The following is a 23,463-nucleotide window of genomic DNA, read 5'->3' on the forward strand; positions in this document are numbered from 1 at the left end:
ACTGTTGTGGCTTCTCCCGTTGCGGAGCAGAGGCTCGGAACGCACAGGCTCAGCGGCCATGGCTCACGGGCCCAGCCGTTCCGCGATATGTGGGATCTTCCCAGACCGGGGCATGAACCCGTGTCCCCTGCATCGGCAGGCGGACTCTCAACCACTGCGCCACCAGGGAAGCCCTCTCTAGTTGCTTTAATCCAACACCTTATTTTTTCATGTGAGGCTCAGGAGGGGAAATGTTTCACCCAAAATCACACAAAGTGTCTTATCCAAAGGCAGGGGGAGTCTCACCCAAATTTTCACACAAAGGAAATAGAATATGAGCGTCCTTTCAGGGCGCCGTTTGGTCAAGAAGTTAGCAGAGAAATTCAGATTTAAGAAACATTTATTAAGTACTTGCATCATTTCCATTCATGCTTAAAAGAACTGCCTCCTTAGTACTGTACTGATCAGATGAAAAAACAGGCTCAGAAGGATAAATGTAATTTCTCCCAAAATCATTGGGAGGATTGGCATTGTCGGGATTACACATTCAGGTCCAGAGGCTTCCAGCAGCTTCGTGAATCTTATCCCAGGTTCTCCGCTTTCTGTGCCTTGGGTTGACATGTACGGGCCCTCCATTTCTCCAGACCCCGAGTCCGCTCAGAGCGGTGGATTCTGGGACTTGCAGTATCCAGTGATGAATTGAGACTCTGTGGGCCAATAGAATTCGAGCACAGACGGCTGTACCCGCCTCCGCTGCCTGCTGGTTGCTCAGGTACACCCCTCGAATTAGCCAATGAGAAGCGCACGGGTCCTGGTCGCCTGGGAAACCGTGTAACAACAAGATGGCGGCGCCGCGGGCGGCTCTGCAACCCTGCGTGGTGAGTCACGGCCCTAGACCTTTCTGCCCATGGAGCCACACACACAGGCTGGGGCCCTCACCCCGAGAACCTCGAGGACATGCGAGACCCGCGGCCCGGCTCCCCCAGCAGACCCCCCCCCGCGCCCTGGGAGCAGATTCGGGCACCCGCCTACCATGGCTACGCGTGGAGGCAGGGGGGCGGTGACGCGGCTCCTAGGGCGGGACTGGTGGTAGAAGTCACGTGGTGAGCGCTTCCAGCTGGGGATTTAGGGGTAGAAGGTGTACAGCCTGCTGGTCCTTGTCGGCGCTGGAGAGCACTGGGACCTGTGGGGGGATAAATCTGACTCCCAAAGATGTAGAGGCATAAGACAGAACTTTCCTCTCAAAACTTGAGTCTGAAGGGGCAGACAGCCTAACTTTTAGCCGCCTCCGGCTTGAGGCGGAAGATACAGTCCTCCCAGGAGGACCCCAAAGTGAAGGGAGTAGACGTGGCTTTGTCCTCAGGGTCCCCGGTCTGAGGGAGGACACACAGCCCTGCGCTCAGGAGTCCCCAGGCTGATAGGAAGATACAATCGTCGTCCTCACGGACGTCCCATTTTCCATGGGAAAATGGATCTGGAGACAGTGTGTTGGATTGGCCTGGAGTGAGACTGGAATGGGGAAGTCGGTTTGGGGCCATTGTGACAGCCCCAAAGAAGGGCAGTGAGAGTCCCACTAGGATGGCCAACAATGGTCATGTAGAGGAGGAGCTATGTGTGAGAGACCTGCAGAGTTTAACCTGCAGGATTTAGTAACTGATGGGATTAAGAGGGAAAGAAGGAGGGAAAATTTTTGTGTTTGGATGATGGGGTCCCATTAAGAAGGGGGAAGTGGGAGGAGCTTATTTTGAGGGAAGATGTTGGTTTTGGTTTGGAGACCAGGTCCTTTTCTTTCCTGTGATAGCTTTATTGAGATAAAATTCATATACTATATACTTCACCCCTTTAAAATGTAAATTTCAATTGTTTTTAGTATTCATAGAGTTGTGCAGCCCTCACCACAATCAGTTTTAGAATATTTTCATCAGCCCAAAAGGAAACGCTATACCCTTTAGCAGTCCACCCACACCCTCCCCGTCTCCCTTTAGCACCTCCTACCCTAGGCAACCACTAACCTACTTTGTCTCTATGGATTTGACCATTCTGGACATTTCATATAAATGGAATCATAACAATTGGTGGTCTTTTGTGACTGACTTCTTTCCCTTGGCATAATGTTTTCAAGGTCCATTCACATTGTAGTATGTATTTCATTCCTTTTTTGTTGCCAAATAATATTCCATTGTAAGGATATACCACATTCCTTTATCCATTCACTGGTTGATGAACACTTGGGTTGTTTACATTTTTTGGCTATTACGAGTAATGCTGCTTATGAACAGATATACAAACTTTTGTGTGGATGTAAGTTTTCATTTCTCTTGGGTATATAACTAGGCATGGAGGCCATAAGATAACTCTGTTTAACCTTTAGAGGTACTGCTAGACTGTTTTCTACAGCAGCTGCACCATTTTACATTCCAACAAAGGTTCCAGTTTCCCCTCATCCTTGCCAATGCTTATTAATTTCTGTCTTTTTGACCAGTTTCTTTTGAGGGGTCATTATGGTGATGAGAATTTGGAGAAAGGAGGGATAATCAGGTCTGGTGGGAGTTCATGCAGGGTAGTTTTCACTACTAAAGGCACAGTGCCTGGGGCTTTTTAGTGTGATGAAAATGTTCCAAAACTGATTGTGATGGTGGTTTCATAACTCTGAATTTATGAATATACTAAGAACCAGTGAATTGTATACTTTAAAAGAGTTAAGTGTGTGAATTATACTTCAATAAAGCTGTATTTTTTTTTAAAAAAGGTCACATGCTATTTGATTCCATTTATATAACATTCTTGAAGTAAGAAAATTATAGAGATGGGAAACAGAGTAGTGGTTGCCAGGGGTTAGGGACAGTGGTGAGGAAGAGGATGAGTGTGATGCTAAAGGAGTAGCACAAGGGAGATCTTTGTGGTGATGGAATAGTTCTGTACATATCGTTTTTTAATATAAATTTATTTATTTTTGGCTGCGTTGGGTCTTTGTTGCTGTGTGCGGGCTTTCTCTAGTTGCGGCGAGTGGGGGCTACTCTTTGTTGCGGCACGTGGGCTTCTCATTGCCGTGGCTTCTCTTTGTTGCGGAGCATGGGCTCTAGGCACGCAGGCTTCAGTAGTTGTGGCACGTGGGCTCAGTAGTTGTGGCTCACGGGCTCTAGAGCACAGGCTCAGTAGTTGTGGCGCATGGGCTTATTTGTTTCACAGAATGTGGGATCTTCCCGGACCAGGGCTTGAACCTGTGTCCCCTGTATTGACAGGCAGATTCTTAACCACTGCACCACCAGGGAAGTCCTCTGTACATATATTGATTGCAGTGGTGGTTACACAGAGTCTGTACAGGGGATGAAATGGCATAGAATGACACACACAGATTATACAATGTCAATTTCCTGATTTTGATACTGTGTACAATAGTCATGTAAAATGTGACTATTGGGGAAAACTGTGAAGGATACACCAGACCTCTCTACTATTGTCCTAATTTCCTGTGAATCTATAATAATTTTAAAGTAAAAAGTTAAAATATAACTAAATAAAAGCAAAAAAAAGAAAAAAGAAAAAGAAAAGGAGTTAGCCAGCCAAGGGAAGGGTGTGGGTAGGAGTAGGGAGACCATTTTGGGGGATCGGGTTCCAGGCCTGAGGAGCCATGTGTGCAAAGAAAGCCCTGGTGCATTTCAGGGCCGACAGTTCAGAGTGGCTCAAGTGGAGGGTGGGATGCGGGGGGACCGTGGGTGATGATGGGTGAGGTCCAGAGACACAGGCAGCGACCAGATCATCCATGATTTTTTTTTCTGTGGGTGAGAAGGAGCCACTGGGAGTATTGAGCAGGGAAGTGACATGTCAGCTTTGGGTTTAAGAAGATTCCTCTGGCAGTGTGTGGAGACTGGTGAAGGGAGCCACAGGGGCCGTCACACTTGGCCACACATACCCTGAGGATGCCCGGACAAGACGGCAGGAACCAGGCAGGCTGGGGGCAGGTTTGGGAGGCTGGATGCCGGATGATGGAGATCAGGAAACTCTGGACCTTGTCCTTGGAGGGCACCTCTGAGAAAGGGGCGGGGCATGAGTCCCAAACTCCAGAATTAAGACCAAGGGAGCTGCCTCCTGGTGATGCAGGTCCCCTTGCTGGGCAGATTCAGGGGCTGGTGGAGGCCAGTGCCACACATCTCCAAAGTGGAACGGAAGACTTGATTCAGGCCCTGATGGAGGTCGTTTGATTCTTCAATTTCTAGACATTAGCCACGTGATATTTAGTTCACTGAATAGTGACCGTTAATTGCATCCCTGATGTTCATTCATCTTTCCAGAAGGAAGAGGAAAGGAAGGGAAATCAGCATTTATGAGGGCCTTCCGTGTGCCAATAACAGCGGTAGCCACAATTCACATTTTTGAGTAATTCCTTCGAGCGTTTCACTGGGCTAGGTGCTTTACGTGTGTTACCCCTACCTGGCTGGTACTATTACCATCCCCACTTCACGCTAAAGGAAACTGAGGCACAGGCTATACTGGAATGGCAGAACCTATCCAGGGTCTGGGCTCTTGACCTCCCTGCCATGCAGGTGGTGTCTTGGTAGAATCCTGCCTTGGGGTTGCCCCTCTCTGGCTCTGAGAAGTTGGAGGTGGCCCCTGGTTCTGGTAGGAGGGGAGGGGACACCTGGGCATGATGACCAGCTCCTTGGTAGATAGACAGAAGCCCCAGGCCTGCTGGGTAGTCTTGTGCCAGGCTTGAAGTCTGGGGGAGTCCCAGGCTTCCGGCCCACCTCTGCACCCCATCCTACCCCCATCGCCCTTTCCCAAGCACTGCTAGGCCAGAGACCTCCAAGAGCAGAGCAGAGAGCTGGATATCCAGCGGAGCAGGTGGACATCAAGCATAGGGATCCTGAGGCCAGGCCGCCTCCAGAAACTTCTGCAGAGGCAGTAGGAGGAAGTGAGGGGTGCCACTCCCTGGACAGTGCTCCCTCCTGGGAAAAGTAGCCAGGGCAGAGGAAGTTTCAGGCCGCTCCCTGGTCCTGAGTGACTGTCCCCAAGGGCTGACTTCTTTCTTCTCAGGGAGTTCCTGACAGCTAGAGACTAGAAGTAGAATTATGAGCTCACCTTTGGCCTCCCTTGGCAAGACCCGGCGAGTACCTCTGCATTCGGAGCCTGTGAATCCGGGGTAAGGAGCTGGCCTCGTGGGATCTTTGTGTCCATGCCCCTGCCTCCTCCCGGCTCCTCCCGTGGACTAGGAGATTGACTCCTAGTGTCCTGAGGAAAACGATAAGAAGTTATGTATCTCTCTCTGATCACCTTATCTTTCTCGAACCTTCTTCTGGGAGGCTCTCCATGTGTCTAAGCACACACTGGGCTGTGCCATTTAGCGAGGTGGCGGCATCCGTCTGTTTATTCACTGGTCATGAATTAGTTCTTCAAACACTGCTGGCCCACCTGTTCCAGGCTCGGCCACATGCTGGGCTCTCAGTGAAGAGAATCCTGTTTGTTCATCTATCAGTTTCATCTTTTCAAAGCATTTTTTTACCTCTCTCCTTGCTCTTCTGAAGCCCACTTTGAGTCATTTGCATCATGGCCAAGGAAGTCCAGAGAGGTTAAGTGACAGGCCTGGGGTCCTGCAGCCATTTCAGAGCAGAGCTGGGGCTGGGCTCCTGGGCTTGGGGACTCTTGTAATCTTCTCTCCAAGGCTCTGCCCTTCAGCTCTTCACCATCCTTCTTTGTTGGGAGGAGTCGGACACCCTGAAGCCTGCCCCTTGGCTCACCCCTGGGCTGGGATGGGATTTGGGGGTGGATGTCCTCAGGAGACACCTTCTTTAGGATTGATGGGGGACCTGGTGCCAGAGCCTCCCCCGAGGGCAATCCAGGGGGTCCTAACTTGTCTGTCTTCCTTCTCCTTCCTGCCCCATTCCCAGGAGGCGAGATATAAAAATGTACGGAAATGGTAAGTGTGGGCTCTGCCCTCGTGTCCTCCTCATGTCCTTGCAGTTGGGCAGATGGAGAGAAAGAGCGTGATGAGCTCCCGTCAGCCAGAGTGGCTGGCCAACTGCAGTGCTATCTGCAGCTCTCGGATTTGGACACCCCACACCCTTAGTGGAGATGTCATCACTAACATTTGAACCCCTCCACTCACCGTGGGGTGGGCCATGAGGGGGGCAGACCCCAGCCCTCCTTCTCCGACAGCCACCTGCAGCCCATTACAGCCTTTTCTCCCTGAAGCCCAGTCCTCACGTTGCTGCCCTGCCTCCCGCAGGCTCAGACCTTTGCATCCCAGCCCTCCTTTAGCCCCCACCGTGGTGCTGGCATTGGCCACCCAGGTCCCCCCAGGGAGCCGGGTTGGGAGAACTCCAAGAAGAGGCCTGTTCTGGTTGGATCCTTGCTCTCCAGCGTCCCAAGTTTTCTATCCTCATATGCTGGGGGACAGAGAACAGGCTGCTTCATCTTGACCAGGGCCCAGGGCCCCCATTTCGCCTGGGCTTCAGCCCCAGAGCAGTGACCTGGGCATCCCTGTCTGCAGAAGATGAGGTGGACGTGCTGAATGACGCGCACGGCTCAGAAGAAAGGATCTCTGTTCCTTCCTGCTATGGTGGCATAGGTGCCCCTGTGAGTAGGCAAGGTGAGTGCAGAGGCCCGAAGGGGTCTGTGTCCCTGGCAGCAGGAGAGGCCCCGGGGAAAGGGAGGCCCCGAGAGGCATGGCACCTTCTCCCACCTGCTGGGTCAGAGGAGCTGCTTCTACTCCTGGCTGACTGTGGCCCTGGGCCTGCACCCCAGACCTGTTCAGAGCCTGGCTTGGCGTGAAGCCACACGCAGGTCCGGCCGTTAGCTCAGGAGGTCTGGCAAAGCCCCAGGGCGGGCTGTGGCTGGCACCTCTGGAGTACACCTGGCTGGAATCCCCATCAAGAGTGATGTCAGTGGCTCTAGGATTCAGGGTCCAAGAGGAATGAAGGGCCTGAGGGGGAAGCTCAGCCTCCGGGCATCTGCTTCCTCCTTCCGCAGGGCTCTGGACAAGGCCCAAGTCCCCTAGACAGTCCCCCTAGCCTGACGCACACCATCCGCCAAGGGCTGTGGCAACACTGCAATCGTGGAGGTGCGCAAAGTAGGATGGGGCTCACTGGGGCGGCTTCCCAGAGGAGGTAGGACTGAGCAGTCCTGCGCACAGGGGACTCATGGGCTGGCAGGGTGAGCTGTGTGGTGCACTGGGCAGGGGCAGGGTCTGAGCTGGGAGTCTGGGGGAGCTGGGGATGAGGTGAGAGTTTTCCACTAGCTGTGATATCTTGGGTAAGCAGCTTCCTGTCTCTCTGTCTCCGTTTCTGTCTCTGATCCTCCACCGAATGCCCCCTCCCCTGTACAGGTAGGGAGGGGTTGAGGTGGAAAAGGAGACCGGAAGAGCCCGGCCCCACAGCCATTCGGTCACAAAGCCAGGATCTCCATCACCCCAGGGGGGATGCTTTCAACAGCAACCACAGAAACTGGCTGTTCCCCAGGTCTCTCTGCCTCTCCCCCGCCACCACCCCTCAGCCCGCTCTCAGCCAGGGGTTGCCCCTGCCAAGCTCACAGTCAAGGGCTTGCCTGTCCCGTCTCACTTCTCTGCAGGGAAACATTCCACACAGTTCCCTGATCCCTCTTCTCAGGACACCCCGGGCTCTTGGCCTCCATAACACGGCCTCCCTGCCATCCTCCTGCCTCCTAGGCTCTTCCCTCTCGGCTCCCTGCCAGCTCCAGCTTTTCCATGTGATGTTCCTCCTGCCTGGGATCTCCTCTCTCTCTCCACTCTGCCTCAAACATGTGCCGTCATCCGTGTGCTGACAGTTCCCAAATGTCTATATATCAGTTAAGAAGCTTTTGACTAAAGTCAACGAAAACCCTGATTCAACCAAGGAACATCAGGGGGCTTTATTATCCCACATACTAAGAAGTCCTAGGGAGACAACAGCTCAAAGACATTGTCAGAAGTTCAGGTTTCTCCAGCTTTGCACTGAACCATCCTTGGGCCTGTCAGCTCCACATGGTCATGTGGTTACAGCTACACTTCCGGCTTCACACAGAGAGAGACAACATCCAGGGGAAGAAGGGGGCCTGTTTCTTCCCATGTGTCTCTCTTGTTTTCTTTCACAAATGTTTTAATTTGAAAATTTGTCAGCAAACAGAAAAGTTGAAATAATAGTACAGCAAACACCCATACGTCCTCAGCCTAGGTTCAACAGTTAGTGACATCTTGCCATATTTGCTTTCTATCCATGTACACATATGTTATGAACACAAGTGTATTTTTTGGATGAGCCATTTAGAAATCAGTTGCAGATATCATGACATTTCAGCTCTAAATACTTCCCTTTGCATCTTCTAGGAGTAAGGAAGTACATAACCACGATGCTGTGATCTCAGCTAAGAATATGAACAATCCAGTAACCCTCTCTAACATCCCAGTGTTTCAAAATATCTCTCATAGCTTCCCCCCCCGCCACGATTTAGGTTCTGATTGAGGGTCATGCACTGCATTTGATTGTTATACTTCTTTAGAGCAGAATCCCTGCCTCTTTAAAAAAATGACACTTTTTTGAAGCGTCTGGGCTACTTGTCCCGCAGGATGTCCCCCATAGTGATTTGTCCGGTGCTGTTTAACTTGCTCCTCTATCCACCGTATTTCCTGTGAATTAGGGGCGAGATTAGAGGAGTGATTCAACTGAGAGTGAACATTTTTTTTTTTAATATTTATTGGAGTATAGTTGCTCTAAGGGTGAACTTTTTGACAGCGTTTCAAGGTGATGTAACCCGTATGTTGTACCACTCCCTCGTATATACATCTTCGGTGCATTACAGAATCTCTGTGCCTCAGTTTCCCCAAACAGTTCATTTCCTCAGAAAAGCTGACATATGAAAAGTGTAGAACTGTCCCCATTATCTCGGTGGCAGCAGTTGTTACCACCCTTATTTCTGCTGCTGGGGAGCCCGCTACCTCTCCTCTCCCCTGGACCCCCCTCCCTCTCCCCTCCCCTGGACCCCCATACCTCAGCCTCAGCTCAAGGCCCAGGCTCTAGGACTTTGTCTGGTTGGCAGTCCCTGTGTACCACGACTCGGAGTTGATGGCCACCATGGCGAGGAAAGTGCAGGATCTGGAGCGGCAGGTGAAGGCCCAGGCGGATGAGATGCTCTCCAAGGTGGGGCCCCAGGGGGGAGAGGGCCAGGGTCTGGTCTGAGGGGTGGAAGGGCCTGGGCTGGGGAGGCCAGTGAGGCTACTATTGCAATAGACCATGGTGGATGCGTTCTAGAACCATCTCCCTGAGCAAACCGCCCAACTCGAGGGCCAGGTCTGGCCCGGGACTGACCTGGGTCCCTGTGACCTGAGCAGAGAGGCCAGGGGTCTTCTCCACACCTGAGCAAGGCCCGTAGACCTCAGATTGGGTGGCAGCGGTGGCTGCTGAGTGCTGGGCACTTGGGGGTGCCCACCCCCTGCCCCCACCTCAGTGGGACCACAAGGGCCATCTGAGCACCGGAGCAGTGCCAGAGCCGGGCAGGGGCTTTAAGCCGGGTCTTCCCATCTGGAAGGGGCTCCCTTGGGCTCTGGGAACCACCAGGTCTGCTCCCCTCCTGTCTCGTTGCTGCAGGATCAGAAGATACGGGCCTTAGAGGAGCTGGTGGAGACCCTCCAGGAGCACCAGGGTAAGAGGCCCTCTGTGGGCTGGTCAGCCCCCCTTTGTACCCCCTGGGCCGGCGACCTCTGGGTATCAGGGCTTCGAGAGCATCAAGCTGAGTCCTGTGGTGGAGTCTGGGCAATGGAGCCCAGAGAGGAGCAGTGACACCCAGGGCAGTGCCCTTCTGTGTGGGACTGAGTCCCCCGAGCGCAGCCCTAGCCCAGCCCTGAGCACAGGGCCTGCCAGCCAAAGCCTGGAGGAAAGGCAGCCCCGTCAGGAGCCTTGCTCGGTGGGCTGGTGGCCTCCCGAGAGTCAGGGCCTCCCCTCTCAAGGTCAGGGCGAGAGGCCAAGAGGTGCTTCTCCGGGGATCCCTCGAGTTCTTGTGGAGCAGCTTCTCCAGATGACCCTCAGGCCAAAGCTCTTGTCATGGCCAGAAGTGGCCTGGCAGCCTCCATGCGGGGGGCACAGGAACGCCTCCCCGTCTTTTCCTGAAGGCACGGTGACCCTGCAGCGGCAGGAGGAGCTGGAGACCACGTGCGCGCAGCTGCAGCGGCAGGTCGGGGAGATGGAGGTGAGGGAGGTGCCGGCCCAGGGCTGTCTGCCCCCAGGGACTGGGTCAGAGCCCACCTCTCTGGGGTCTCCTCACCGCACATCCCACACAGGGGCCCGGGGCACCCCCCATCCCATTTCAGGCTTGGGCTAGCCCCTCCCCCTTCCTCAGTGTCGGCTTGAACTACTCTCCCCTCCAGCCACGGGGACCTGCCTCTGCTTCTTTGACCACATCAAGCTCTTTCCCACCTCAGGACCTTGGTCCGTGTTGTTCCTTCCACCTGAAATTTCTTTTTCTACCTTCCCCTGGCGAGTTTTCACTGATCCTCAGTCTCAAGTCAAGGTGGGAGCCCTTTCCCAGGGGACCCCCTTCACCTGTGACCAGGGCAGGTGCTCCACTCTCTCTTCCTCTGGGGACCGTGGACCCCACGAGGGAACGAGGGAGGGAGCACTTTTCTCCTGCTCGTTGCTGCGCGCCCAGGACCTGGCAGGGGCCTGGCTGTGCGTGTTTACTGCGTTGGTCATGGCCATTCCCTGCCTCTGGACGTGGCATCTCACTCACCCAGTGTCACCCTTGTTGCCATCGTTCACACAGCAAGGCTTGAGCTGGAGGGACCCCAGGCTCAAGGGAGGGTCCTAGGCATGCATACATCCTCAGGGCCCCCACTGCCTCACCGGCCCCACCAGGGGTTCTAGCCTCCTGGGGTTCTAGCCTCTCCCTCTCCACACCGAGTTGCTTTCCAAAGCCCCAACCTAATTTAAGACCACAGACGCAAACCCCCAAGCAGCAGCTGCAGCTGAGGGCCCTTCCCACCCAGGCCTGTGCATACCCCAGGGCTGTGGGTAAACAGCTGCTCCCTGAGCGGCTGCTAGGACTGCCGGCAGCCCGTGGGGCTTCTCTGAGCAGCTGCCACAGGAGTCAGGGCTGCCCCCTCAGGGCAGAGGGCATTGGGGCTCCCACGGTCACGTTGTTCACACGTTTATTGCTTCGTTAATTTAGCAAACTCAGACAAAGTACCTCCTGTGCGCCCGGCACCCTGCCAGACACTGGGATGCAGAGAGGGTCCCTGCCCTCATGGCACTGACAGTCTAGAGGGGACACACATAAACAAGTACACAGGAAGACACACAAGTACGGAATATGGTGAAATATTTAAAAGGGTAACACATTAGAGACTAGCTGGGACGTGGGCCACTCCCCGCCATGGGAGGTGGGAGCAGGGAGGCATGACTGTTTGGGCCAAGTTCATTTTGAGGTGCCTGTTGGACATCTAAGTGTAGATGGCTAGAAATTTGAAACTGGAAAAGAAGAACATATGTTGCAAGAGATGAAGGCAGAAGTGTGCCCGCTGGGTTAGGCAGCAGGCAGGTTGCGGTGGCTGCTTGTTAGCCGTTGCAGTCAGTTGTGGAGATGGAAGCCGGGCTGGAGTGGGTTGAGGGAAGGAGTGGAGGTGAGGAAGCAGCAACAGGAAGCATAGACAACTCAGAAGTTTTCCTGTGGCAAAGGCGCTGGGCGGCCAGCCCTAGAGAGGCCACGTGTGGGACATGTGGGGGGACATGTCCTCTCAGACCTGCAGAGCAGGTGTCCCTTCCTCTCCTCCCACTCGGGCCAGACCCACATGGCTCCCTGCCGCCATAATGGCTGGCTTAGGCGAGTTCCTACTTGTGCCAGGCCCTGTGCTAAGGACATGACGTGAATTACCTTAGTGAGTCCTCACTAGCTTCATTTTACAAGGAGAAGCCTGAGGCTCTGGGAGGTGAGGTGGCTTCCCAAGGCCACAGCCAGGAAGTGGCCAAGACCCCCGGGCCCATCGCCCCATCCAGTGGGCTGGGAGCGGAGGCCTGAGGCTGGGGGCTGGGCTGATGCCGCCTTTTCCCCTGGTAGGGACTGAGCTGACAGTGCCCCCGACATCTCCCTCTTCTCTCCCCACAGCGGTTCCTCGGTGACTACGGCCTGCAGTGGGTGGGTGAGCCCATGCATGAGGAGGACTCGGAGGATGGCGAGAGGGACTGGATGACAGCCAAGAAGTTCTGGAAGCCAGGTAAAGTCGGGGTCCACCCTGGACCCTCCTGCAAAGGGAATTCCCCTACAGCTCCCGATGGCCCACAGCTGTCCAGAGGCCAGCTCATTCATGCCCCTTCTCCCAGCACAAGGTGCCCCAAGGCCTCCCACAGCTTGCCACTGACACGGGAGCAGGAGGGAAAGGCCTCAGCCTCCATCCCTGACCACCTAACCCTAGACTCTGCCTGCTCATCTTTCTAAGGCTCCAGGGACCCAGGGATACAAAACGTAACAAGACCTCATTTGTCTCAGGCACCATAGTTTACAAAATGTCACCCATTTAAAAGCTGTGGCCTTTAGAAGCAATCCCCCTGCTTTGGAAGCTGGCCCTCAGGCCAGGGGCTTGGTCCCCTCTGTGGACTCCCTTTCCAGGTTCATTTGTAGCAAACTATTGAAATCTGCCTGCATCTCTGGGCCTCCACCACGTTTTATTTTTAACTCAACTGCTAATATCCCGAGGGATGCACTCCAGAGATTTGGGGCCATAGAACTGGCTACTTCCTTTATATATATATATATATATATATATATATATATATATATATATATATATATACTTTTTTTTTTTGGCTGCATTGGGTCTTCGTTGCTGTGTGCGGGCTTTCTCTAGTTGCGTTGCGGCGAGTGGGGGCTACTCTTCGATGCGGTGCGTGGGCTTCTGATTGTGGTGGCTTCTCTTGTTGCAGAGCACGGGCTCTGTGGCGGGCGGGCTTCAGTAGTGGCTCGCGGGCTCAGTAGTTGTGGCTCGCAGATTTTAGAGCACAGGCTCAGTTGTGGCACATGGGCTTAGTTGCTCTGCGGCACGTGGGATCTTCCCAGACCAGGGATCGAACCCATGTCCTCTGCATTGGCAGGCAGATTCTTAACCACTGCGCCACCAGGGAAGTCCGAGAATTGGCCACTTCTGAAAGCTGGGTCCATTCCCTTCAAAGAATGGAGGTCATTGCCTGGAAGGTAGTTCTCCAGGCTCTGTTGGTCACACCTGGGTCCTCATCACCACCGCCTAACCCAGGTGTGACTTGGGTACTCGAGTTCCGTTCTCTGAGCCTTCAGTTCCTCATCAGTAGATCAGTAGTTCCTCATCAATGTATTCTTTCCCATGGAGTTACTACGAGTCAGTGGGTTGGACGCAACACCTAGCACTCACCTCGCATGTCATCAGCCCCGCAAGTGGGAGCTCTCATTGTTTTCCACGGTCAGAAGGCAGTGGCAGTCTCATGGGAACATGAGCTTGGCTCCCAGGGGACTGTTTGGAAGACAACTGTACTTTCTTAATTTCATAAGTTTCCTGCTGGGTAAAAACCCAGACTGGAAACATGAGAGTCCCACCTGCTGCACATTGGCTAGCTCCCCCTAAATCTCAGGGGAAAACCCCCTCACCCTTGTTTCAAAAACATCACTTCCCATTTGCACCATATTTGCCACTTTTAAAGCATTTTCACAAGTAGCCTTGGCACAGGCCAGGGGTTATTCCATTTTACAGATGGGGAAACTGAGGCACTTAAGCAGTCTGTTGAGTGAAGGGGGCAAGACTTAAGGCTGGGAGCCCACTGGGAGATGGTTACAATCATCCAGGCCAAAGATGAGATGATGCCCAGCATAAGGGTGATACTGGTGGGGCTGGTGAGAAGGGGCAGAGCAGAGAGATTTAGGAGGGGAATCCATGGCCTTGGCGATTGCTCAAACATTGGGGGGGCGGTGGGAGGAACCTGGGATGACCCTGGGGAGCACAGCTGTCAGGGAAGATGTCCCATTTAGGACACGGCAAAGCTGGGAGCTGTATGGCACCTGGGCCATTCCAGGAGCTGAACCCTGGGCTGAGTGCTATGGGAAGTTCTTCCTGGGTGAGAGGCGAGACCCTGCTAGGCAACTGCCAGAAGCTGTAAGGATGTCCCTTCCTGGGGTCCAGGGCCAGAGGCCTGCCAGCACTACGGACACATGCACGCACGCACGCACTCACACACACACACACACACTGCCCCTGTGTGGTGAGCTGGGCTCAGGCCTCATGTGGCCTTGCTGACTAGTTGGAGGGCAGACTTCCTTCTGGCCAGTGGGGCCCTCCCTGCTCCTTTGGGGAAGGGGTGAGACCAGACAGCTGGTTTCTGGACCTGGTTCTGTGGATTCCACCCTCTCCTCCCAAAAAGAGAGCAGCCCCCAACTGCTCTGTGTCGTTTGTTTTTGCTCAGAGTACGACTGTTCTCAAGCCCCTTGTTCTAAAGCCTGGCCACAAGTTCCTGATTTGTGTCTTTTTCTTCTTTTGCCTTTTGATTCTTCAACATGGAGGGGGCTCAGTTTAGCTCTTCTGACAGATGAACAACATGTTTTTCATTTCTAGCAGCTTTTCCTCCTGGGACTGCCCGCCCCCCTTTCCTGGCTTTTTCCCTTTCTCTCCCTATGGCCTTGTCCCCACGTGCCAACCTGCCCCTGCCCCAAGGGCCCTTGGGTCCATGAAGCCAGCCTCTGGCTGACCCTGATGCTCTGGCTTGTTTCTCTGGATCTCCCTCTGTTGGGTACCACTCCCCACAGGCCCTGGGGCAGCAGGCCGGTGGGTTGGTGAGCTGGGGCATCTGTATTAGGCAGACTGGGGCTGATTCAAACATTCTAGAGCCTGAGACTCTTAGGGAGGAGGGTCAGTTGGGCCCATGAAGGGGCTCAGGGGAGAGGAAGCCTTGCAAGGGCTTGGCCTCAGGCCAGATCATTCACCCCTTCCCACCAGTATGTTGAGTAGCAAACAGGATGCCGTGCCAGGTGCTTCAGGGTATGCGGAGACATGAAAGGGACAGTTCCGGCTCTGGTCCTACCACCTTCGGGTCAGGTGTTGAGCCTCAGGGCTGAGAGCTCCAGCCAACTCTGAGCTCCCCCCACCCTTCACCTCTGAGCTCCTCACCCCCCCCACCCCTCATCAAGTCCCTGCCCTCTCTCTACATCTCCCCTTCCCACTCCCAGCGCCCACCTCCCCAACCCTTTTCCCCAAGCCCAGGCTCCGGCATCTGTGTGGGAGCCTCTTCCCTCCCCTGCTCAGGAAGCCAGGCTGACTCCTCCATGGGCTGTCCCTGGGCTGCCCTTGGGCCCCTGGAACTGGCCTGGCCTAGACCCCAGGCAGGCTGGACTCCTGCCACCCACCCTCCCACTAGCTCGGTCCTGTGCTGTGTCCCCCAGGTGCCTTGCCCCCTTTTCTCCCCTTCTGTGGAGCTCAGCTCAAACCCCACCTGCTCTAGCACATGTGCGTGGAGTGCCTGCTCGGCGCCAGGCGCCGTGCCGCCCTGCAGCTGCCCCGGGCGCGTAGTTAGGGGCTCTGCGTTGCAGTGAAAGCCTTAAAGGCTCTGGCTGAAGAGGGGGGCCTGGGTCAGATCGTACCCTGTGTGGGGAACCTGCCTCACCTCCGAGTCCACATCCTCATCTGTGAGGTGAGGAGATGGTACGATTGACCCCCAGGCCCTGAGCTGAGAGCACTGAATACCACAGTGTGGAGTACGTGGAGTGTTCTCTCAGGCGGACATGCGGTCGGTGAATGACGACCATGTCCATTTACTGCTCTGCCCCTGCTGTGCTCCAGAGAGCCAGCACAGGGCGCGACCCGAAGGCCAGGGCACGTGCACATGCAGGCGATTCGCAGGCATTGCCTGGGTGCCCTTGGCCTGGATGGTCAGAGCCCGCTGGGACGATCCTCTGTACAGGATGAGGTAGGGAAAAGCAGCGTGATGATGAAAGCAAGGGCCAGAGAAGTCAGCTCCTGCCGAGTTACGGGCTGGCTGTGGCCCTGGCGGTGACCAGACTCTCGGAGCCCGTTTTCTCCCCGCCGGCTCCTCTGAAGAGCAGAGTGAATGTAGGTGAAGTCCCCAGAGCAGGGCCCGGCGTGCAGGTGGGTGGAAATAGCAGGCCTGTTTCCTTTCAACAGGCTTCGCCTGCGGTGCTGGGACGGGCCAGCTGGGGCACGTCGGACACTGCCGGGATTTCACGGCAGCAGGTTGTCCTCCCGGTGAGGGTGCGAGGGGCCAGCCCAGGGCAGGCTCACCACTCAGCTGCGCTAGGGGCAGGGTCTGGCCCTCCTCTGGGCCCTGCAACCCCACAGTGGCACTTAACACATGCCACTGTCACTCTTTGTCACCCTGTCTCCTTCATTCAAGTATGAGCCTGAGGAGGGCAGGACTCTGGGCATGGGCGTGGCCATGCTGCTCAGAGCCTGGCAGGGCACGGGCGCTGCGGACGTGCTTGCTGGATGGTGGGGTGGTGGGGGGGAGGGACGGATCCAGTGCGTCATGAGCACCCACTGTGGGCCAGGCCCAGGGCTGGCTGCTCTTGCCTGTGTTCAAGGAGTGACCGGTGTAGCTGGAAAGACCAATAGGCGAACAAAATGACAGCAGCCTGTGATGAGGGCCAGGAGTGGGCCCAAGGGCTCCAGAAACCCAGGAGGAACAGAGGCCCAGGCTCAGGGGCATGGGCTCCGGGCAAGGCTTCTCCACGGAGGTGGTGAGAGGGCACCTGAGCCCTGTGATGATCAAGAGGGTGGGGTGTTAGTGACAACAACAGCTCTGTCTGCCAGGCACTTCCTGTGGGCCTCACAGCAACCCTGTAAAGTGGGGCTGTTATTGTCTTCATTTTATAGAAGAGGAAGCTGAGGCCCAGAGATGTTGGCCCATGTGCCCGGGGTCACACAGCTTGGAAGTGGTAGCCCGGGCTGTATGGCTTCAGAGTGTGAGTGGGGGAGCTTGTTGAGGGCAGGCTGGGGAGCCAGGGCTCTGAGGGTCTTGGGAGTTGGGCCAAGGAGCTTGGACTTGATCTCCATGCCTGTTCACTCCCCTTTTAAATAAAATCATGGGCTCTCAAAAGTTGGATGAGGCCTCAGAGATGATCTCCCTGCACTGTACTCCTCCTTGGAAAGGAACCCCAGTGAGCAGTATCTGAAGAACCAACACTGAGAGGCAAGCCTGCGTGGTCACTGAGGACAGAGGCTTAGAGTCACCTGGGCCCTGCAAGCTGCGTGACCCGGGGCATGTCACCTTACAAGGCCCAGTTTCCTCATCTGTAAAATGGGAGAAGAAGACCTGCCTCTTGGTGCTTGGCATAGTAAATGCTGAGTCATCATCACAGTCAGTTCACCCCTGGATCTTGCGGGCAGGATGAAGATTTCTGTTATCTACCCATTCCCTGGAAAAGAAAGCTGCGGCTCAGAGAGGAAATGCCTCACTTGACCTCTGACCTGCCTCATCCCATGTGACGTGGCTGCACGGGGCCAGGCTTCTGCTGAGCACTCCTGGCTGTGAGGTGGCGATGCCAGGCTCTTCCTGCCTTATTCTCTTAGCCCTGGTTTGTCCAGAGCGGCGGTTCCTTCTCCCGGGCCCCTTGTGTCACCTCCATTCTGCTGCATCTGATACCTGCCAGGCCCACCCTGCTTTCACTTCTCCACCCCCGAGCCCTGGCTGAGAGCCTTCCGGGCTGATTTTCTCCGCCAACTTTCCTTTTCTCTTTCATTGCTTCTTGGCATCCTCCCCTGGGTTTCCACCTGCCCCTTCCCCTGTCGACACCTCAGCTCCCTGAAAAAGCCCAGTCCCCAGGAGGCAGCTGGATTAGCAGTCCGCACGCCTCTGAGTCGTCCTGTTGGCCGTGCTGTGTGGCCTGCCTTGGCCGAGTCATGTGACTTTCTAGGCCTCACTTTCCCATCTGTAAGAATATAGGGATGGGGGCAGATGTTGACAGTGATGAGCTTTTCTGCTGTTGTTTTCAGGTTTACCTGGGTGTTCTGAAAGTACTTAGTTAGCTGTTAAAGGAAAATAGTGTCTCGATATTGTTCTGGCTCATATCAGGGATATCCAGGATGTTCTGTGAGTTTTTCTTGGGACTCTCAGGGACTCCAGGGGACCCCAGGAAGAGGGGGGCGCAGGTGCAGCCCCTGCAGCAGTAGGAGATATGGGGAGAAGGGAAGGCCAGCTGGGGCCTACCGTTTCAGCAGCCACAAAGGCAACAGGAAACAGGGCCGCCCACATCTGTACTTCCCCGGTACAGCCACTGCACCACTGTGGGGAAAGGAATTGGGTCCCCAGAGTCCTGACCCACATCCTGCCTCAGCCTGGCTGTCCTGGTGAAAAACAGCTTCCAAGAAGGCCCAGAAAGTCACCAGTGTTTTATAGGGTTACACCCTAGTAGATGACTTAGTTCGGGGCAAGATCCCTTCAGGACTGAGAACAAGCTCCTGGCCTGTCCCCCAGCAGCACCCCACCTGCCCTGTATCCTTTCTGCTCTGGCATCTGTCTTGGCTGCCTCATCACCCCACCTGCACCCCGTGAACCTTATGAACAGCTCTATGGACAACACATTTGTCAGAAGAGGAGGCCAAATACATGTGCAACCCAAGGTCTCCCATGTCCTGTCCAGCAGGTGTCCCGACCCTCACCTCTGTCTCCTGATGGTGCAGATGGGTGGAAAGAACAGACTCCAGGGTCAATCCCCTCTTCTAACTTGCCAAGTGGCCTGAGGCAAATCATTTTTCATCTCTGTGGGCCTGTTTCCTCATGTATAAAATGGAGATAAATAACCCCTGCTGCGTGGCCTCTGGGTTGGCCTGAGGTCCATTTGTGCACGGTAGAGCTGGCAACAATAACTAAGACAGATGCTTGTTGGAATTCTTACGTGGTCATCTTGGACCCTCACAGCCATCCTGGTCCTATCATCGTCACCTTCTAGAAGAGAATGCTGTGGTGCGGAGCGTTAAATGACGTGACCAAAGTCACACAGGTAGAAGTGGAGGAGCTGGAATTTGAGCCCAGACCACTGGGAACTCTGCACTGTGCCTTTCAGCTGCTAACACAGTGCCTGGCACATCTGATCTGGGATCTGATCCCGCTCTTGCCACTTACTGTGTGTGTCCCTAGGCCAGCCATTAACCTCTAACCCTTAGTTTCCTAATATGGAAAATGGGATGTTTATAGTCCCTACAGCATAGGGTTGGTATGAAGAAATGGGATAATAGATGTTAAACCCCTAGCACAAAGTAAATGCTCACTAAAAGACAGCTATTATTATTATCTAGTGTTAGCTGTCCTTCCTCCTCCCCAGGTGGTCACTTAAAGAGATGCTAAGGCCCCTGCCCAGCATAGGAGGGGGCTGTGGAAGCCAGGGATCTGGAGCACACAGCAGCCATGAAGAGAGGCTCATGGGTGTCAATCCTCTTTGCCAGGAGACTCACTGGTACCCGCCGAGGTAGACTTTGACAGGCTGCTGGCTAGCCTGAAGGATCTCAGTGAGCTGGCGGTAGACAGTGACACCCAGCTGACACCAATGCCCAGCAGAGTGCCACACTGTGTCCTTGAGCCCATCCCACTGAAGCTTTACCGGAATGGCATCGTGATGTTCGATGGGCCCTTCCGGCCCTTCCACGATCCCTCCACACAGGTAGGAGTGACGGGGAGGGGAGACAGGCCTGTGCACCCTCAAGCCACTGTGGTGGCCCATTAGTTGGAGATGATGGGCCCAGCTCACCCCCAGCACCCAGGCTCATGCAGAACCTCCAGAACCACCACCCCCCAACCATGTCCTGGGACTCTGTTTCCAGAGCCTGATCCAGAGAGTAATTGGCCCCACGATCCCGGGGCCCAGAGCCTGCCATCTAGACAGGAAGCAGGGTGTAGGGCACTGCACAGGTCCAGCCAGGCCTCACCCTACCTCTCCCCCTGCAGCGCTGCCTCCGAGACATATTGGATGGCTTCTTCCCGTCAGAGCTCCAGCGGCTGTACCCTGACGGGGTCCCCTTTAAGGTGATGGGCTCTCCTCAAACCACTCACTCCCAGTGTGGGGATTTTGGAGGGGGTGGGAATGCTTCCTCAGGCATCACCTAGGGGCACTGCCCCACCTCAGAGACCCCAGTCTGATGACCTCCAGAAGGAGGGTGAGCCTGAAACGGGGCTGGGAAGGGAGCGGGAAGGCTGCCGTAGCCATACTTGCCGCATCAGCAGTGGGGAAGGCATGTAGCTGAACAGCAGGCAGCGCCCCCTTCTGGCATCCTGAAAGCAGAGCCCTCAGCTGCGTGGCACCACTGCCCCTCCTCCCCAGCATTCAGGACACCTGGACAGCCTGGGGAACGTGAGGAGTCCACGCAAAACTGTCCTGGCTCCCCCCAGAGGCTCCTGGAGCCTCCTGGTTGGGGTGGAAGGTAGTGCCATTGGGGGGCAAACGTTGGGACTAAAGGACTTGAGATGGAGCCGGCCCCCTGCTGTGGGGGCAGTCGGCAGTGAGATGAGGGTGCTGTGATGGGAGCACATGAAGCTGTGTCCCAGAGGGTGGTGCGTTAGTTCCACAGTGAGAGCGTGTGAGGGGGTGTGTGCCACCATGGCTTGGAAAATAGCGTGAGTCACGACCAGGGGTGTTTGAGGTAGTTCATGCCAAGCAGGGCTGTGCCCTCTCCTAACATCCTCATCCCTCCCCTCCTGGTCTGCTCCCGAGAGGGATTCTGTGAGGAGGATGTCAGTACTGTGGCTGCAGCTGGAGTGATGAGGGGAGCTTGCAGGGAGAGCAGGGCTCGGGTGGGTGGGAGCAGCATGAACTGCAGCTCTCCTGCTCTTTCCCAGGGCCTCGGTTTCCTCATCTGTCAAATGGGGATTGCATCAGACCATCCCTTGGGCCTATTCCTGGGGCCTCTGTTTGGGCACGTAGGGGTGGGCATGGAGCTCAGGGCTGAAGAGCTGTGCCAGCCGCTGTTTCCCTTCCTTCGTGACAGGTGAGTGACCTGCGCAATCAGGTCTACCCAGAGAATGGGCTGGACCCGTTCCCAGGCGAGGGCCGAGTGGTAGGCTGGCAGAGGATTCGAAAGCCCTTGGACAAGATGGAGCACCGAGGTGAGCTCGGCCCTGAGGCTGAGCCAGGTGGTGGGGGCACTGTGCAGGACAAGCTCCAGGTAGCCTCCTCCACCATCACACACAGCCTCTGCCCCGGCCAAGGCTCCCAATGCCCTCTCTGCAGGCTCCAGGATGACCGCCGAGAAGTTTCTGAACAGGCTGCCCAAATTAGTGATCCGACAAGGCGAGGTGATTGACATTCGAGGCCCCATCCGGGACACCCTGAAGGTGAGGCCAGCCCTGGCTCCCCCAGCCTTATTGGCGGGGTAGGGGGGCGGGGGGGGCGGCTTTACCATCAACCCTGGCCCAGCCTACCGGAGCAGCGGCTTACCTGGAGGCTCAGGCTTTAGGGCCCCTGAGGATGGCCTGGATGGAGAGATGAGTTCCTCAGAGCTGTTCCCCTGTCTCCTGGAAACGATGGAGCTGGTGAGCTCTCAAGACTGTCTCCTGGTCTCTCTGAGCTGGGACCAGAGAGCAACTGGCCAACGCAGGAGTGTGGCTGTAAGAGTGGGAAAGTCAGGGGAGTCTAGGTTGGAGGTGAGCCCAAGTTCAGGCCACCCTCTTGAGGTCCAGACCGAAATACACCTTCCTGGCCTTCACAGGTCTCATCATCCTCTCTCCTCACTCACTATCCTGCTACTCCTCCCTCGTCTCTACCTGTGAAAGATACCAAACCCCTTTCCCAGGACTCTGCCTTCACCACAAGTGGCCAAGTCCTGTCAGATCTGTCTATCCCCAGAACTGCTCCCGAATCCATCTCTTCTCTCCTTTCCCCCCGCCCACCATCCTAGCCTAGGCCCCAGAGTGTCTCCCAGACAACTGCAGTGGCCCCTCACTGGCCTCCCACTTCCACTCCCGCCCTGCCAGCCATCCTCCCCCAGCAGCCTCTGTGCTCTTTTAAAAATGCAAATTGGATCCTGGCTCTTCCCTGTTGAAACCCTCCAGTGGTTCTTAGGTAAGGCCTGTCATTCCTTTCTGGTCCTCTTCCCACCTCTAACCTTTTCTTTTTTCCAGTCCAACCTGGTTCCCAGCTTCAGCCACATGAATGCTGACACTTTCTCAAATATATCACCTCTTCTCAGAAGTCTTCCCTGACCTATGCTCTCTGGAATATCCTTGCCCCCCATCCCATTTCTAAGGACTCCTCTTCATCCTTCAGTCACAGCTCAGGTGTCATTTCCCCAGGAAAGCCTTCCCTGGGGAAGCCTTCCTAGGTTAGGCACCCAGCCTGGTCACTGTGTGGGGTTCAGTCTCCCCCACTAGAATGAGGGAAGGGAACGATGGGGCTACCTCCCAAAGCTTCCCTTCTATTTCCTCTCCTTGGGCCCCCATTTACACAGAATACCCCCTCCCGCTTTGGCTCACTGGTCTCATCCATCCCTGGTCAGGAGAAGTCCCCTGTAGGGGTTGGGGGGAGAGTGTGACCGGCAGGGCCTAGGGCTCTGTCCACTCCATCGATGCCTTCGAGAACTGCTGCCCATTGCGTGTCCAGATCCAGGAGATTGTGGTGGAGACGCCTGCCTTGGCTGCTGAGCGTGAGAGGTGAGGGCAGAGTGGAGAGGTGAGGACCCTGGGACTGGGCTACCAGGGGGTATTGACAGCCTCTGGGTCCACAGGAGCCAGGAGTCTCCGGAGTCACCCGTGCCCGCGCTCTCCACGCTGCGCATCAAGTCTGAGAATGGCGAGCAGGCCTTCCTGCTGCTGATGCGGCCGGAGGACACAGTCGGTGATGTGCGCACCCTGCTTGCACAGGCCAGGTGGGCGCGGGGCTCAGCTGGCGGCCGCAGCGGGGCTCTGGCCCCACGACCCGGCCTGATTCGTTCTTCCCTGTCCCCAGGGCCGTGGAGGCCACCACCTTCGAGATCTTCAGTACGTTCCCGCCCACAGTCTACCACAATGACGCTCTTACGCTGCAGGCCGCAGGCCTGGTGCCCAACGCCACGCTGCTGCTTCGGGCGCGCCGGGCTCCGCTGCCCGCCCCCGGCCCCGAATAAAGCGCCCACCCCAACGCCGGCTGCTCTGGGAGGCTCTCTTGGCAGGGCAGCCCAGCAGCACTAGCTCCGCCGAGGAGGGGGCGGCGCCGCCCCTCTGTAACTCGAGCCCCAGCTGGCGGGCCTGGCCGCTGGGTCTTTGTCCTCTAGGTTCCTCTTTCTGCCCAGAAGGGCTAAGCTGCTCCAGGGGAGAGAGGGCCCGCCCCAGCCCAGCGCCTCTTGTGCCAGTGTGCAGATCCCTGCGCACAGACACGCGCAGGGCCACAAGCACGTGGGGACACTTCAACACTATGCATCAAAGCCACTGCCCCAGCGCTGACAGAACTGCATCTGGGCACCCACTTCCATGACACACCCACACCTAGCCGAGCTGTTGGGACACAGGCAGGTGGCCATGAGGCACAGCCGCGTTACTGACTGGCATGCAAACGTGCAGTATACACCAAGGT

The 23,463-nt window shown here is 55.8% G+C and overlaps 1 protein-coding gene across 2 annotated transcripts; it reads left to right on the forward strand.

The window, feature by feature from the left end:
• The first annotated feature begins 959 nt into the window (after positions 1-959).
• Positions 960-23,031, forward strand: UBXN11 (UBX domain protein 11). Of its 2 annotated transcripts, XM_060140982.1 has the most exons (15): positions 960-1,082; positions 5,014-5,119; positions 5,865-5,893; positions 6,467-6,565; positions 9,007-9,107; positions 9,555-9,609; positions 10,076-10,152; positions 12,064-12,172; positions 19,370-19,584; positions 19,869-19,946; positions 20,906-21,023; positions 21,148-21,251; positions 22,516-22,565; positions 22,640-22,780; positions 22,861-23,031. In XM_060140982.1, the coding sequence occupies exons 2-15, from the start codon at positions 5,049-5,051 to the stop codon at positions 23,015-23,017; spliced, it is 1,404 nt and encodes a 467-aa protein (XP_059996965.1). In that variant the 5' UTR covers positions 960-1,082; positions 5,014-5,048; the 3' UTR covers positions 23,018-23,031. The 2 variants fall into 2 exon arrangements, with proteins under 2 accessions (XP_059996965.1, XP_059996966.1); XM_060140983.1 differs by lacking the exons at positions 960-1,082; positions 5,014-5,119; positions 5,865-5,893 and adding an exon at positions 6,946-7,045 and having other exon boundaries at positions 6,476-6,565.
• The last annotated feature ends 432 nt before the right edge of the window (positions 23,032-23,463 follow it).

Source organism: Lagenorhynchus albirostris, chromosome 2 (genome assembly GCF_949774975.1).
Source record: "Lagenorhynchus albirostris chromosome 2, mLagAlb1.1, whole genome shotgun sequence".
Taxonomy (NCBI): Eukaryota; Metazoa; Chordata; class Mammalia; order Artiodactyla; family Delphinidae; genus Lagenorhynchus; species Lagenorhynchus albirostris.